General features: G+C 32.5%; 1 protein-coding gene and 1 pseudogene across 1 annotated transcript; both read right to left on the reverse strand.

The window, feature by feature from the left end:
• Window positions 1-862: 862 nt before the first annotated feature.
• LOC114726014 (putative DUF21 domain-containing protein At3g13070, chloroplastic) lies at window positions 863-4,583 on the reverse strand (annotated as a pseudogene).
• A 4,075-nt stretch (window positions 4,584-8,658) lies between these two features.
• Window positions 8,659-15,256, reverse strand: LOC114726019 (uncharacterized). The gene is made up of 10 exons (XM_028912592.1): window positions 14,640-15,256; window positions 13,464-13,666; window positions 13,185-13,382; window positions 12,962-13,033; window positions 12,575-12,670; window positions 11,924-12,003; window positions 11,688-11,766; window positions 11,154-11,364; window positions 10,859-11,055; window positions 8,659-8,772 (listed from the first exon to the last, which is right to left on the reverse strand). Exons 1-10 carry the CDS (start codon window positions 15,178-15,180, stop codon window positions 8,659-8,661), a joined length of 1,791 nt encoding a protein of 596 aa, XP_028768425.1. The 5' UTR covers window positions 15,181-15,256.
• Between the last annotated feature and the right edge of the window lie 1,985 nt (window positions 15,257-17,241).

Raw genomic sequence — 17,241 nt, forward strand, 5'->3', positions numbered from 1 at the left:
CATAAAATACTAAGTTTAAATTTCGAATGTTCCTACCACAGATAATAATGTATATAAATGCTTGACGAAATCAATACTCCTCCGGTCCTAATTATAAGACCCAATTGACTTATTTGAGGAGATTAAGGAAGTAAGTTAAGTTGGTTATTTATAATAAATAAGTGTTGTCATTCCTAAAATATCCTTGCTAATTAAGTATATTGGCTAAAACTATCATTATTAGAAGGATTATCTTGGAAAAAAATACATAAATATAAAAGAGAAAATGAATTGGATCTTATAATTAGGACCAAATAAAAAGTCAAATTGGGTCTTATAATAAAGACCGGAGGAGTATTAGTTTTGATCAACATCACGGATACTAATGTATATGAATGCTTGACGAAAGCCCATTACAAAAAGCGAAACCAAAATAGTCGTTGGGCTTTAGATGCGCCCTTTAACAATTGTGATTACTCTTAGTCGGCTTATTTATATCGACTTGGAATCAATTCGCTCGAGACTTAATTTCGTTATGACTGCTTAAGCTTGAAAAGAAACACTTGACTTCCACAGTTCAAAGTGTTGGCACATGTATATTATTAAAAAGAAAAAAGGACAATGCACGTGTAAGTCATATGATTTTCTATACATATGTGTGCGCATGTGTATAATCTTCAAGTTGGTATGAATGGCTAAATTTTTAATAACAGTGCAAGGAGCATAGTGCTCTAAGCTAGTTTTGTTTTGTATTCAACCTTTCACATCTTAGTGTTCAAAAATGGCCAAAGTGGTTGCTCGGTCAGTCTCCCAACATTTCTTCATCACTATTTATGAGTTCAAATCGAACAGCAATCACTTTTGTAGCCTCTGCGATCGAATGCTACAGAGTAAGTTCTTCCAAAATATCTTCCAGAGTAACAATCTGTCAAATTCACCAAAAATTAGATATGTAAATTCTAAATAAATTTAAACAAGTTAATTAAAAACAAATTCATAATACTGGAAGGAAACTGTCATTAGAAATTGTTCATTAATTGTAATAAAAAATAGGAGAGGTAAAAGCTAGAGATAAATGTGAACAATGTATATCTATGGGCCTTTAGAAACTTAAAAATTTGTACATACGCCCACAGTTACGCCATGTTCATTAAGAACAATAGCCATGTGAACCTTTCGACTTCGAAACTCTCTGAGCAGACTCTGAAGATGCATTGAATCTGCAAAAACAGTAACTGGAGTTTATTCATTCAATACATGAAAATGTTGGACATGTTAACAGCAGTGAGTAACCACAAATAAAATACATGAAAATGATTTTCACATTAAGACTGAGATAGAAATAAATTACCCGGTACAAAATATGCCGGCTTGCGAGCCATATCTCCAACAGTGATACTTTCAAGTAGTTCACCCTTGGAAATCAGACGGAATATAATTATGAGCAGTATAGAATGGGGTATGCAATTAATAAATAATTAGAAACTCACATAATGTATATCAGGATTAAAGTTTTCTACCCTTCTGAAAATCCAGAAGATCTTTTGCATATGCAATACCTATTATATTAGCTATTCGGTGCTCAAAAACCGGTACCCTAAGGAAAAAAAAAAATCCAGTTGACATATGTATAATGGGGGGAAAAACTAGAATCATTGTGCAGATTTTTTCTATACCTCGAGTACTGATTAATGACCCACAAGCGATGAAAATCTGTAAGTGTCGCATTGACATCCACTGCAACCACCTTAAGAAGAGGCGTCATAACCTCTCTTACGTGTGTTTCTTTCATTTGCAACACATGTTCTATTATACCCTGCGAAGAATAATTTATTCAAGACATATAATAAAAAGTTTACAAATGGACCAACAATTTCTTTTTGGCTATATGGGCACTTATCATGCTCTGGTTACCTGTTCTTCCACCTTTATTGCCCCACTTGACACTGCACCTCTTATCATCAATTTCAGCTCCTCCTTAGTTACATTTGGTTCACTGATAGATGAAAATAAAGGCAACTATTCAGTGCAAAACCTAAAAGATGTAATAAGAATGTCTCAAAATGACAACTATGTATACAGCGCCTTGAATATGAATTTTACCAACAGAGGTGATACATATGAAAATATTAGATGACTTGACAAAAGGTAAAGGCTGAATATATGCATGCTCTGTGCTTCATGAAAGTATAGTTATACAAAATAAGTTGGTGAAACAAGACTAACTTTTTAAACTAATAAGATTTTTTTTCTGCCTCATGCCATGTGCTGCCAACAGTCTAAACGTATAAATCCTTGTATAATTTATTAACAATAGATACAATATGGAAAGAAAAAGATCACTCTTTAACTAACTTTTCTACATACCTTCTTGCCTTGCAACCAAGCAATTTCAGCATCCCCATTAAAAGGTAATTAACAACTCTTCCTACAGGATACAATACAAGTGAAAGCCATGACACTGGCCTGATCTATAGGCATCAGAACCAATATTTGTTACATAAAGAAGTTAAAGAGGAAACATCATGCAAATATAAATGACAACTTACCACAATTCGAGCCACCTCTATGGCATAATCAACAGCAATGCTTTTTGGAGTGATTTCAGTTAGAAGCAAAGTCAAAACCTTGTAAGTGCATATAGATAACACACATGAATTAGATACATGGTTAAAAGATAATCACTCAGATGGTTAAAAGATAATCATTCAAGTAAAGGCAACAAGGCATACTGTCATCACTCCGGTTGCTGCACCAACACCAGCCTCACCAAATATTGTTGTTGCAGCATTTGTGACGAGGACGGTTGCTCCGATATTGACTACACTGAGCACAAGAGAATAGCAAAAAATGAGAATTATATATATATATATATATATATATTTAAATTGGAAGAAATGAATGATAAAAGGGAAATACGTTGTGCCGATCAGTATGGTGGTAAGGAAACGAGTGACATCGGCCTGAAGTAATTTGAACACACCATCTTCAGATTCCTTTTCAGCCAATTCACGGACCTTGTACAAAATTTCATGACAATGGTCATACTTCAAGACAAGACTTACAGAGGTAAAACTAATACTCCTCCGGTCCTTATTATAAGACCCCATTTGACTTTTTATTTGGTCCTAATTATAAGACCCCAATCCATTTTGTTTCTTATATTTATGCATTTTTTTCCAAGATAATCCTTCTAATAATGATAGTTTTAGCCAATATACTTAATTAGCAAGGATATTTGAGGAATGACAACACTTATTTATTATAAATAACCAACTTAACTTACTTCCTTAATCTCCTCAAATAAGTCAATTGGGTCTTATAATTAGGACCGGAGGAGTATATACATATGAAGGAGACAAACAATTTGTAATAAATGGGCCTAAGAATAATATGGTTTGGGATCTAGAGAGAGCAACGAGTTGCTCTCTCTAGATCCCAAACCATATTATTCTTAGGACCATTCATTACATTATTATGTAAAGAAAAGAATATATACTACTTGATTCTTAAATCAACAAAAATTAAATTCCTCAATTGCCATAACCTATATTTGACTTAAGATACTATAATCGTATATAGATCGGAGGAGTCATTAACCAACTGATATCTAAACACACGGCCGTTCATAGGCAATTTACATTAAAGGAACAAAATAATCCTCGTGTGCATGTATGTCTAGTTAATTCAATTCCCAATATGCGTACAACTTTAGCAATGCTTCTTTGATCAGCCAGACTAAATTAAGTCTGTCTAAATGACGATGCATTCACAGGAAATCACCGTTACTTTTTAATATTTATATTTTATATATATTTTTGGGAGAAATTATAACAAATGAGCATTCGGAGGGGAAAGAAAAAGATACCTTCCAAGGCCAAAGAGTGGTAATGGAAGTCTCTGCCATGGAAAAAAAACGCCGAAAGACCCAAAAGTATTGCCAGTAGCAGCCCCTGGTCCTTAAAGACTTGAAGCACTTGAATCAGTTTAGGCCATGCATTGGTAAGCAACAGTATAATTCGTCCAACAACTCCACGTGCTGCATTTTCGACCAATTCAGCTGCAAAAAATTTCTGACGTCCATACACCAATACCGCACGAACCGTTGCAAATAGAATAATTCCCTTCTCCAGTAGTTCTTGAATGAAATTCAAATTTGCTTTGGACGAAGAACTTCCTCCACGGAAATCATCACGGTTTTGTCCTGAACATCTCACTGGCATTTTATTATCATCTTCCCTGTACTTTGATGCCACAAAGCTTCTGGAGGGAAAACGGAAGTAGGTAATGTTTCCAGTTGAAACATGCATTATCGTCGGCAGATTCGGCTTCCTAAAGCACCTGATGAATGGCTGGGTTCTAAGAATACCAGATTGGGGGGCCATGAGGAAGACAGTCGAATTATAACGTAAAAACAGAGCTCTAACAGAGAAAGTTCTTAATTCAAAAATGAGGAATGGAGGCAGAGAGGGGATGAGGTTGTTTGCCAAACAAGAAACTGATGCTAATGCAGGGAGGCGGTAATGGAAGAGCCAAAAACGACATCGCCTGTCAAGAACGGGGCACGGGGATCGCACTGAAGCGAGAGAGCGCAGAGTAATCATTACGATTTGCAACGCCCGACCGCTTCTATGATTCTCTGCGGCCGAGTACCGCGCAGTCCAATAGGTAACAATGTCGTGACCAGTTTAGTAACGCCACGTGGAGATACTTTGGGGACCATTTGAAGTCTCATGTTCTGATTGGTGCAAGACAAATGCCACTATCATTTGTGGCGTCTTTTCTGTTGTTATATTTTGCTGCTTGTTAAGAGAATTACCACACGTGGATCATCTCTCCTCACCCCTCGCGCGATGAGCTGGGGCTCGTTTTTCCCCTCAGGACTGTTCAAAGTTCAAAATATAAAGATTTAACTAGAAATATTTATTACAAGAACTAAATTAAAAATTAATTGAAAAATTATAAAGAGCAGTATTTTTTTTTTGAAAAAATAGTTTAGGTTCTTCTTTTGTGAGTTCAATGCAATTTTGCTTGAATACAACAATTGTAGATCACTTGCATTTTTATAACTTCTTTTGCACAGAACTTTTTTTGTTTAAACAAAATATAATAAGCTGAAATAAACAATATATATTGTGTCCCTTTGGGGACATCCGATGAAATGGGAACGATACAGAAAATATTAGGAGTTATGTGTTTACTTAAAAATGAATAAATTTTAATTCCAAGAATTCATATATTCAACTAAGACATTCACTCGGGAAGCAGAAACATTTTTGAAAGAAACTATTTAGGAATAGATGAAACTTTTTTTACTTCAAGAACAAGTAGAAAAAATTTGATTAAAAATTTCATTTAATAATAAATAATATTTATTAATATTATATTATTATTTATATTCGTCGTATTAGATATATATTAGAATATTAGATATATATACAAATTAGATATTAGTTATAACAGAATATAGTTATATTAGAATAAATTTTAGAATTCTAATATATAAATAGAAATAATATAGAAATAGAAATACATAAATATAGAATATATAAATTATATAAATATAGAATAGAATCTATTTTAATTTATTTATTTTTAATTTGAAAATTTTAATAAATTAATTAAAAATGAAAATTTTAATGCTTCTATTCAGTGGACATGGTTATTGGCAAGATATACTAAGTTATCAATATTCTTTTCTATTATTCATAAGAATTATGTTATCAATAGCTAAGAATAAAGAGTAATAAAAAAAAATGGGATTTATTTGTCAGTAATAAATAAATCTCATTTTACTTCTTTTTTGTTTTCCTTTAGTCCACCATCTCAATTTTTAGTGACTCCGGCTCTTGATTTGTTTATTTGATCAACATAGTCATCTAATGATTGATTAATTAATATTGATGCTTTATTACACTATCTTTTATGACATCACTCATAGACCTTACATACTAGAATTCTATATCATTAATATTCTTTTTCTCTCTTTCTTTCACCCTTTCATTTATCCAAATAAAACAATATATGTTTATCAATTTATTAATAAACTAAGTTAAAAGTAAAACAATATGGTTCTTAGATCAAATGTGTGTTATTATTCAAACTTTCTATTATTCCATTGCTCATATATAGAATATAATTATATTCTATAATTATAAAATATTCTTTTATATCGGTCCTGAAAGGAGAAGGAAGGCTAGAATACCAAAAGACATCTATTATTGAGTTCACTTGACCCGAGAGTAGAGTACCCATTTTGGGAACGTCCGGTGCCAAAGTCATTGAACGGGTAAGTCACCAATCCCTAAAACGAATGATATAATATACTTTATCCGCTTGGGTTATGAGTAGGCATTTTACCAAAGATTTCTATTATATCAATATACCCTTATGTGATTCCTGTTGAAGCATACAGGGGGTGGGTGCAGGGCAGACTATTTCAAAACGCACACCCCCCTTTATTAGATGGGGAAGATCACAAAGATATTTAACTATATTTATTCCGTATTGATTCCAGCAAAGTTTTCTTATACCTTTACTTAATACTCCTCCGGTCCTTATTATAAGACCCAATTTGACTTTTTATTTGGTCCTAATTATAAGACCCAATCCATTTTCTCTTTTATATTTATGCATTTTTTTCCAAGATAATCCTTCTAATAATGATAGTTTTAGCCCATATACTTAATTAGCAAGGATATTTTAGGAATAACAACACTTATTTATTATAAATAACCAACTTAACTTACTTCCTTAATCTCCTCAAATAAGTCAATTGGGTCTTATAATTAGGACCGGAGGAGTATTACATATTCTATTTTTATATATTATATTATATTATATTTTTTAATTTTATTTTTTTATTTTATTTTATTAAAATCATATGACCATACTATTTCAATCGTGATTAATAAAATATAAGAATTTATATAATAACTATATAAATTTAAACTCCCTATACAAGGTCAAAAAGAAAACCTCCCTATAATGTAAATTATTTTTGAATTATTTTTCTATTTTTATTTATTTATAATAATATTTATACAAATTTATAATTAATATTCATTATTTTATTTCATTATTTTTTTCAAATTTATTCTAGTTAAAATTTCATTATTTTATTCATTTTTTTATAAGTGAATTATTTTATTTGTTAATTTTCAATTTCATTTCAATATTAATATTTTAATAAAATAAAAGAAAAAATTTCATTTTCTTTTCTATTTTAATATTGATTATTTATTGAAATTCATGATATTGAAATTCATTATCATTATAATAATAGTAAATGATCTATTTAAAATTAAATAAGAAAAATGAAATTGAAATTTATAAATCTATTAAAATAGTATAAAAAATTTATACTACTATATACATAATATACTACATACATACTAATGTACTAACATACAGACTAATAATAAATAGAATGATATTAATATAATGATATTAATTTTAATATTAATAAAATATGTTTAATACGATTTATCAATTTATTAATAAAATAAGTTAAAAATAGAACAATATAGTTCTTATATTAAATATATAATTATCAAAAAAAAATATAGTTCTTAGATCAAATATATATTTATAAAAAATAAATATAGTTCTTAGATCCCTGTTCATTTGATCTCGCCCCTCTGTCTATTGTTTCTTCCGGAATCAATACGCAATAAATGTAGTTATTTTTAACTATAATATATATATTTTTAAATTTCAATGGTCCAAATTTTTTTAAAATATATATATTGCATCACTTTGAAATAACTTGAATTATGTTTATTTTATTTTGGATAATACTTACATCAATTTTCTTATATTTATTATATTAAATTCTTCAATCATGATCTTATTTTTAAAATATTAGCATTTAGTAGTATTTAATTATAAATTCACATGAAACAAAAAAAAAAAACACATGACTATATATGATTAGAAAACTCAATATAGTAGGTATAAAACAATTGATCCGAGTTTTTTTTCTTTCATTCTATAATACTCCTCCGGTCCTTATTATAAGACCCCATTTGACTTTTTATTTGGTCCTAATTATAAGACCCCAATCCATTTTATTTCTTATATTTATACATTTTTTTTAGAGATAATCCTTCTAATAATGATAGTTTTAGCTAATATACTTAATTAGCAAGAATATTTTAGGAATGAAAACACATATTTATTATAAATAACCAACTTAACTTACTTCCTTAATCTCCTCAAATAAGTCAATTGGGTCTTATAATTAGGACTGGAGGAGTAACAGAATTATACATTTAGACTCTCTTACCAAAAAGAAAATACACATCTATGGAGGCAGGGAAGAGGAGATTATTTGCAAGAAATTGATGCTGTGAATGAACGGGGATCGCGCTAAAGCGAGAGAGCGCAAAGTAATCATTGCGACTTGCAACGCCCAACCGCTTCTATGATTCTCTGCTCTGCTTTACAAAGCAATCTTATTTGGGGGGAGGGGGGGGGGGCTGTGGGTGGCTGAATTTGAAATAACTCGAATTATGTTCTGATTGGTGCAAGACAAATCCCCAATAATAGACGTTGGCTTTGGGTTTTTTTTTTGGAGGGGGGGCTGTGGGTGGCTGAATTTCATCAATTCGAAAACCTATGGCTATATGAAATTAATAGCAAATTACAGTGAAATCTTCACTTTACAAATGAAGCCAGTTAAATACCTGGAGATGGCAGAGGTAAAATCTCATCGTTTAAAATTGCCTTGGCACCATCCAAATGTGTCCATGTTGGTATTCGGAAGTTCAACGTGGATGAAGTGCCAGTCCCTTGCAAAAGTGACTTTCATTGTAAGGAAACATAAAAGAAATCTCCAGGGTTTTCTACAAAACAAAGGTAACAAATTGGCACCACAACCTCCGTAAATCGATCACATATCATTGGAGGAAGTAATTGTCATTTTGCTAATTTTTTTAACAATTAAAATAAATAAATTTAAGCCCCTGAATTGCCATTGTCAGCTTGAAAGTAGCACACCTCTCACAAATCATACAGCATATTGTTTTTTCATATCTGACGTAGTCATGATGTATTAATCAAATTAGTATCGTAGACAAACTAATAGAAAATAAGATTTTTATGAATAATAAAATTATATCATTATAATAGTTTTTTTAATCTATTATTTCATATAAATAATGTATAAAAATAAATTATAATAAATATATTAAAATTTATCAAAAATAAATCTATATATAGTGCAAAGGCAAGGTACAAATTTTAAAAACTACATATTTAATAAAATTTTATTATTCATAAAATTTTCTTTCAGGTTAATAATATATAAGATATATGATTTTATTCTCTCTCGCTCATATAATTTCAATGTTTTGTTATACATAATATGTTATTTAATCTATATGAGAAATATATATTATGTATTTATGTGTATGTATTTAAAAAATAATTTGGCCTGCTGGTAAAAAAATAATAATAATAATTTGGCCTACCCCACACAACGCCAACAATTAAAAAATAAAACAAGTACCTAAATAGTTTATTTTGTTCATCCTTTTCTCATATGACCAGGTCATTTTCTAGTGGAGAGAAAAATTAAAGATGAATGCAAATGGGGAGAGAATGGGAAAGTATGTGTGACGTGTGAGGAAAACGGAAAGGAGAGAGGGTTGGGTGAGGAGAAGCGGTTCGGACCTCTTCCCCTCCTATCTTCTTTTTTTTCTAACCATTAGATTGACATATTTCTACAATTTAGATTTTAATTTTTTATAAATTTTTTATAAAAAATTTAAAAAACATTTAGTGCATTTGCAAACCATTAGAATTAAATTTTAATATAATTTGTAATTTATTATTTATTTATTTTTATAATTTAATATTTTAATAATAGTGTTAAAAGGATTTAAGTCTGAACTATTAAAATATTAATTTAATGGTTAAATAAAAAAGAAAGAGGATGGAAAGAAAAGAGAAGAGGTTCTGCACCAGAAGAGAAGAGAGCGAGGAGCATGGAAAAAAGGAAGAGTGCAGTGGTGAGACCCATGAGGTGTAACTTGTCATTTTTATATTGGTTAGGTCATATGTTACGTGACACTCTTGGTTCACTCAAGAATCTCTCTATAGCAATAGAAATATACATTTAGTTATTTATAATTTATAAATAGTACCTTTTATTTTTTATTTAAAGACCATTTTTGTTTAGGAAGTATTTTTTAAGAAGCAATGTTTATTAGGAAGTTTTTTTTTCTTTACTCAATGTCACTCCCAAAATACTTTCAAAATATTCAAAAATGAGTTGCCCTCCCGGTGATAATACTACCACATGAAATTATGTCGCGTGTTATTTCATAAGATAATCATACTTTGATCTCGTAATATATAGAATATATTAAATTCAAATTTCAGATACATCAGATTATGTGAAATAATTTCATACTTTTATTTTACCCCTGCTTCTTAATAACATTGTTTGACCTAATAGTGATAACAATTTTTTAAAAAAATAATAAAAATAAACACTGTAGTTGGGAAAAAAAAAAAAGAAGAAGCATGAATGAAAAAACACAGTCTGGGCTTGCTTTAGCGAATTACAAACATTGACGTTCCTCGTCGAAGACCATATTTGAGCAATTTTTTTAACAATTAAAATAAATAAATTTAGGCCCCTGACTTGTCATCATCAGCTTGAAAGTAGCATACCTATCATACAGCTTTTTTTCATATCTCACGTAGTCATGATAGATTAATCAAATTAGCATCGTACACAAACTAATAGAAGTAGAAAAAGAAATGACATGCCTCCCGTTCTCATGACTAGGGTTCTAGATCAGTAGAATTATATACAAGGTGCATTACTTTTTTTTTTTAAAAAAAAAAACATTGGTTAAGAAGAGGGTACCTCTACAGGAGAAAACGTCAATGTAACTCTAAGGTAAGGATCCCATGAAGTAGCAGGAACTACAGTTTGATTAAGCATGACACCCCTGGATTTCCAATTAAGGGAGCTTGATATGTACTGAATGATGTAAAGTGTAGGGTTCTTTCCTCCTTCTTCAAAGTAAATAGAATCCCCCAGCTTTGAGAATGATTCAATCCCTAAAGATGAGCAACAAAGGAAAAAGATGATTGAATTGAGATATGACATACTGCAATTTGATATAAACTGAATTATATCGTGGGGAAAAAATGCAAACCTGTTCCATAGCAGCACCAGAAAGATTCAAACTTTGTTCCCCAACCGTGCCAAGTTTTAGCCTTGGATACTCCACGACCTTGTGGCAGCATATATATCATTACTCCAGGATCTGTACCTCTTTGAATCCCCAAAACACCATTTGTTAAAGCACGCTCATAATAATCTGCATATGATACCTCCTTGGTCCATCTAAATACGTTCCGTGAAACCTGAGAAAACATAACTTTTCATTGCTGATACAAATGAAATGCTGTAAAGTAACTGATAAGCGATGACAAGGCATGATGCATAGAAGAAAATATAATAGAAAGAAACTAAAATTTAGCTGAAATGGCAATTATTATGTGTGCGTTCTCACATACAAACTTGTACATCATAAATTAATATAAATTTTAATAGCATGTTTTCAAATCCTATGTCACGTAAAAGATACACAATTAAGTTGTGAAAACTTTTCACACATTCATACAACTTCCACTCTGGAAGCATACCATAATGAGATTAAAAAAAGGGATAGATGATTGGTTGTAACCTTCAACATGTTATAAGTTGTGCATGACTCTTCATTTTCGGTTGTTTTCAGGTTCTCTGCCATTCTCTTTGGATCATGCCTATACAAAAGTTAAAATAGATGTGCCTAACAAAATCAGGGACTAACTGCCATAACGAGAAATAAAAAGACAATTTCTACTCAAAGCCCTTGTACATATTAAACGGAAGATTTGATGTTCATAAGAAAAACTGAAACTAATTATTATATCTCATTACCAGAACTCACTGACCGATGTCCCTCCAGTTGCATAACTATGAGACGAGTTAATGATATCCATAAAGAATGTTCCAATTTCCTAGTGCAGCAAAAAGCAAGAACAAATCTAATTAGAAAATTGAAATTTTCACAAAGGGAAACCACCTCCAGCCTTGACGTGTATATTCAATGGAACAAGCACAAAAGATATCTAGCAATGGAAATACCATGAACAGGCATGCATCTGAAGTTTAAACAATGGAGACATGAGACAAAAGCCCAAATGCAATACAGAAAAACAAAGGATACATATTGAAATTAAAAATTTTAAGTTTGGACCACTGAGTCACTAAAGAAAAAGGAGAGACGAAGGCCAATACCAGTTTGTATTAATTTTATTTCTAGCCTTCAGATTTCAGAGTGAATATGTAAGTCCTTTGCAATCTCTAATGCATACCTAAAGTCAATGGGTTTTGAATATTTATTATCTCCAAGTTAGGCCCCAAAGTCAACACGCTTCTCTCAAAAGGCATTCATTATAATTGTCATCACAAGTAAAATATTTTAATAATAAAATAGATAATTAAATTAATCTATAAATAGATTTATGCCAGAAAACTTAGTTTTCTCATCAACTTCTGGAAATTTAAAACATGCATAAAGTTGTTTACCTTATAGAGCGGATCACCAGCGACTTCATACCGCATTTGAGATCCAATAACAACTGGAATATGTGTATTAGCATGAAAATTTGCAATGTCATTAGCCTACATGGAAAAAAAAGTTCAAATTTCATTACTCTTGTAATTTGCAAGAAAATTTAATACAATTTATAGATTGGAAAACAAATGCTAAAGTTCAAATATGAGTTTTAAAATGTTTCAGTCAACTGGGAGTACAATATTGTTAATGATATCCATTTAGACTTTCACTCAAAGGAAAAAAAATGATACCCTTAGAAGAGACATTTTTCTTTGGGATAAAGGAAGATATAGTGATTGTTTAAATACAGGTAAACTTTAAAGGAAACCTGCATAATGAACAAATATAAACATTACCTGCACAGCAAGCAACCCTAAAAAGCATGGCTTGTCAAAAAGGTGAGCCAACAAGAGATGCTTAGGATCTCCCTGCATAGGAACAAGACATGCAATTTCAGGATTGAATTTAGCAAAAATGATCAGGTCTATGAGTCATAATTATCAAGCTGATACATTGACCAATGCAAAGGAGTCAACACTATCATACAAACAAATGAAGCTACAAGATTAGTTAACTCACTGTTATGCTGTATAATTTGTAAAGGACATCATTCATTCCTCCAGTTTCCTCATTCAGTGATTGATAATGTCTAGTTATACTGTACTTTGTAATCACATTCTGTACACGGCTGTAGAAGTATTCAGTCATCCATGTCACCATTTTCAGAGCATGAGGGTTTCGAGCCATAGTATATTGATCTAGCAGGCCAGCCATGATCTGCCAAAAGTTGACTACTTTAAAACCCACAATATTAAGGCCAAAAGTAGTTACATGCTCAGTAATCACTTTTGAGGGTACCTTGTGAATGGTGTAATAGGGAGCCCATACAGGCTTAATATCTTCAAAACGATCAAAAAACTCAGAAGGAAATGCTGAGAGATATCCTGTGCCCAGTTTCTCCTGACAGGTAGATAGATTGGAAACAAGCACCGACATTTTCTCCTTCAGGCTATCATTGTGTGTGCTGGCCCACATCAAAGCTGAAGCGCTCAAGTAGTGCCCTTTGAAATGTCAAAAGCAAGCAAATATAAATCATCCATTAAAAGTAAATTGCAAATTCATATAGTCGCTGCTACTTGCTAGATAATAGAGCTTTAAAAGCCCATGGAAACGTACATAAATGTGTCCTCGCGCCACAATCCTGTGTGTGAGCAATATGTCTCCAAAGAATGTACGAGAAACATCACTGAGTTATATGGCATGTGCAGAGGACTCAAAATTTAACTGAGACAGAGGTTATAGAAAAATAGCACTAAACAGTGGTTCTGTGGACGTGCTCAACCAGATCTACAGGGATGTGTTCATGGATCATCCATACTCATGCTGACAAAGACATGAAGGAGCCGCAGGCTCCAGATTGACAATTTACTCTACATCTCATTGATCGCGATGAGAATTGAGGGGCAGACTGGTTTGCAAAAGAAGCTCACAGCTTTAGTGGAGAGAAGCGTGTGTTTCTGAAACCATTTTCAGGCTATATTGAGGCTATTAGGGGGACACAACCCCTTCTTTTGTTTCCTAATACTTTTAATGTAGTTTGAGGTGTATTAAAAAAAATGCATGGAAAGTCTAGTACATGACATAAACGAATGATGGATTATAAGGAACTCTCCAAAGACAAATCTGTACATAAAAATGCTCCGTTTGCAAAAGCAGAACATTTGTTAGTTTTACTTGTTTGGCTGGTTGGGTATAAAAAACACTCAATCATGAAGACATTACAGTCATAGGTATTATTCAAGCTACCATGCAATCTTCTCCCAGAGTGGACTAGAGAGAGAAAATTCCACTTCATAATTATTAGGCTAACGCTAAATTATTAGGCTTTCATTGATCTTTGACAGCCATTCCTTCGCAATTCCACGTTGTTAGGAGGACTTTCCGAACAACCACGGATAAGACAGGTGTAATTAAAGATACCAATCAGATATGAAAGAAGAAGTAAGAATAAGATGATGAATGAAATAGACTAACCAACAAAATGACCTCGGAGCTCACTGTCTGGACTTTCCCAGCCTCCATAAGGCGTACCAGAAGCGGGCAAACCAGCCGTCTTCCTGAAGCTCCAAAGCAACCTGTCCACATCTAACATCAATAGATACTCCAAATTTGTAAGCTGTGCCCGGGCGTGGAATGTGTCCGGATGCAATCTCACATCATGCAAAGACACTTCTTTGAGGATCCCTTCTGGTGGCTTGAACAAACCCAAACTTTTAATTCTCCTCGAAATCAGTGCCCAGTCATTTTGCTCCTCTTTGCCCCTCAAGAATCTCCTTGGTACCAAGCTTTCCCCAGCAGAGTCGTCTGCTGGTGTCAAAAGATCATGTGACATCACCTCTGTCTTCCATGTTTGATTTTCGGACGTCAATAACTCATACCGAAAGCTATGTGATTGTGTAGGCTGGTTGGTGCATTCTTTAGCAACACCCACAGCACAATCACATAGAACCAGGACGAGAAACGCGTAAACAAACCCCCTCATCCTACTGAGAAATTGACATTTCGTTGACCTCATGAGTTGAAGTCGCAAACAAACCCAGAACTGAACAAAGAGATGAGGAAAGGTTGAAGTGAAGCCTTTTGGATCCTCACCAACTTGTAGTTCGCATGTTGCAATTTTGATCATCGATGCTCCAGTTATCCTGTTAAATTGAGTCGGTTCAGTGACTGGTTCAAAAGTACAATTCCTTATCCATGAATATAGACGAATCCGCTGAATAGATAAGACAAAAAATAAGTCAACTTTTTAATGGTTACGTTTTTAAAAATAATGAATTTTATCATGGAAAATCAGGGGATTATTGCTTTGATATGATCAAATCAAAATAAATAGGAAACAGTAATAGTAAAATCAGGATTGGATAAAACTAAATAACAATAACGAGTGAAAGTAGTAATACTTTACTGCTCTATAAACGCTGAGCTCACCTAATATTCCAACATGCGAAGGTTTTGGCCAAAAAAAAAAAAAACCAACATGATGACGGAGGAGTCATGTGATGAGCACGTGCCTGCTTCCCTGACGAAAGAGATCAGAGCGGAGTCACAGTCATCGTGCCGGAAAAAGCACGCTTCTGCTGCCCTGTCGGCTAGCCTCCCTTCCACTCCACTCCTTGCCGTTGAAACCAAAGCAAGAAAAATCGAATCAAATCAAGAAAAATAGTGAAGAAAAAGGAAAGCAACAATCTTTCAGGCCGGAAGGTCATCGTCGTCATTTCCGGGCACCAGTTTTGACGAAGGATTGAAACAGGGCAACTTCCTCTTTATCGTCTGCCTTATCATTTCATCTATCAATCACATCAAAATCTTCTCCATACTTTCCTGTTAATCTTGTATGTTGCGCGAACTGGTTTAGACTTGAGGCATACTATTGAAGACCCATGATGCAAACTTCATGTCCAGTGGGAAGCAAGCTCTAGTCAAAGTCAAAAGCGCGATTTTTTTGGGAGACGATAAATACTCCGCTTATTTATTCGTACTAATTGTGTACAATGCTGCGCAGCTGTTGGTTTATATTTTGGGAAATGTCATAGAGAGAAATAGTATTATTCAATCTTACTTACATAAGTTTGATGAAACATCAGGGTATCCACCGGCGGACCCAGTGACTAAGTTTGTCTAATCCAAGTAGTAAATAACTTTTTATACTAAATACTCTCTTAATGAATTTTATTAATCTCAATTCCAATTCCTATTTCTCATTTTCAACAATTGATACCAAACAAGACCTAAGTGATTCTAAGTGATTACATCCTGATTTTTCCTTTCAAATAAAAGGAAAAAAATAAGCCACAACATGAGAAAGAAAACAATAAAGTTAAGAGTGTACTAATTTCTACCCTTATTACTATTGATCCGTCTTTACACTTTAACCCTTTGTTTGGATAGAGAGGCAAGGAATGTGGAGAGAATACTAAGGAAGAAAAAACTCTCAAGTTTAGTAAAATATTTTGCTTTTTTTTTTTAAAAAAAAAAGTTTTCCTTATTATGTACTCTCCTTATTTTTCTCTCTATAAGGCTAAAGGCATGATTGCAATAGTATATCAATATATCTTTTGATACTGTTCTACTCAAGCCATGACTCAAATGGCTTACTCTTTGGCTTCATACTCATTTTACTATTCATAAGAGATATCTGGCTTAATAACAACTTTCCATTGTAGGTTTGATTAGATTGTTGGCTGTAATTTTCCTGAGCTGTCAAAACATTCTAGGCAAGTGGAGCTTATTTTGATGCTTCTATGAAGAAATTGTAGTATCAAAAAGTGACGTAGTGGAGGTTACAAGGAGGCAATGCTAATCGATGCTTTGTTTTTAGTTGAGCCATACATTTTGAATTGATAGGGGAGGTTGCTTAAGACCATGCCTCATGGCAATGGAAATTAAAACCAAAATTATTAAAATATGTTCCCCAATTTTCTCGTACTTTTTCCTTCCTCTTCAAGCTTGGTATACCTTTGATTGTTAAGTTTGGTCATTTTTTCTACCGTGACAAACTTCAAGGATGTGGTTCAATTCTTTCTAGCCAAGTGAATCCAAATGCCTAAGAAATGTTTTATCAGGCATAGGGCATAAA

This window comes from Neltuma alba, unplaced genomic scaffold (genome assembly GCF_004799145.2).
Source record: "Neltuma alba isolate B1F8T4 unplaced genomic scaffold, ASM479914v2 tig00002420_pilon, whole genome shotgun sequence".
Lineage (NCBI taxonomy): Eukaryota > Viridiplantae > Streptophyta > Magnoliopsida > Fabales > Fabaceae > Neltuma > Neltuma alba.

What these genes read in the sequence shown, in the direction of transcription:
- LOC114726019 (XM_028912592.1), bottom strand. Translation starts at nt 15,180, where the DNA reads ATGAGGTCAACGAAATGTCAATTTCTCAGTAGGATGAGGGGGTTTGTT. An exon ending in TAGGGTTGCTTGCTGTGCAG is followed by an intron (nt 12,671 to 12,961) that starts GTAATGTTTATA and finishes TTTTCCATGTAG; the next exon opens with GCTAATGACATTGCAAATTT. An exon ending in CTGGTGCTGCTATGGAACAG is followed by an intron (nt 11,056 to 11,153) that starts GTTTGCATTTTT and finishes GCTCATCTTTAG; the next exon opens with GGATTGAATCATTCTCAAAG.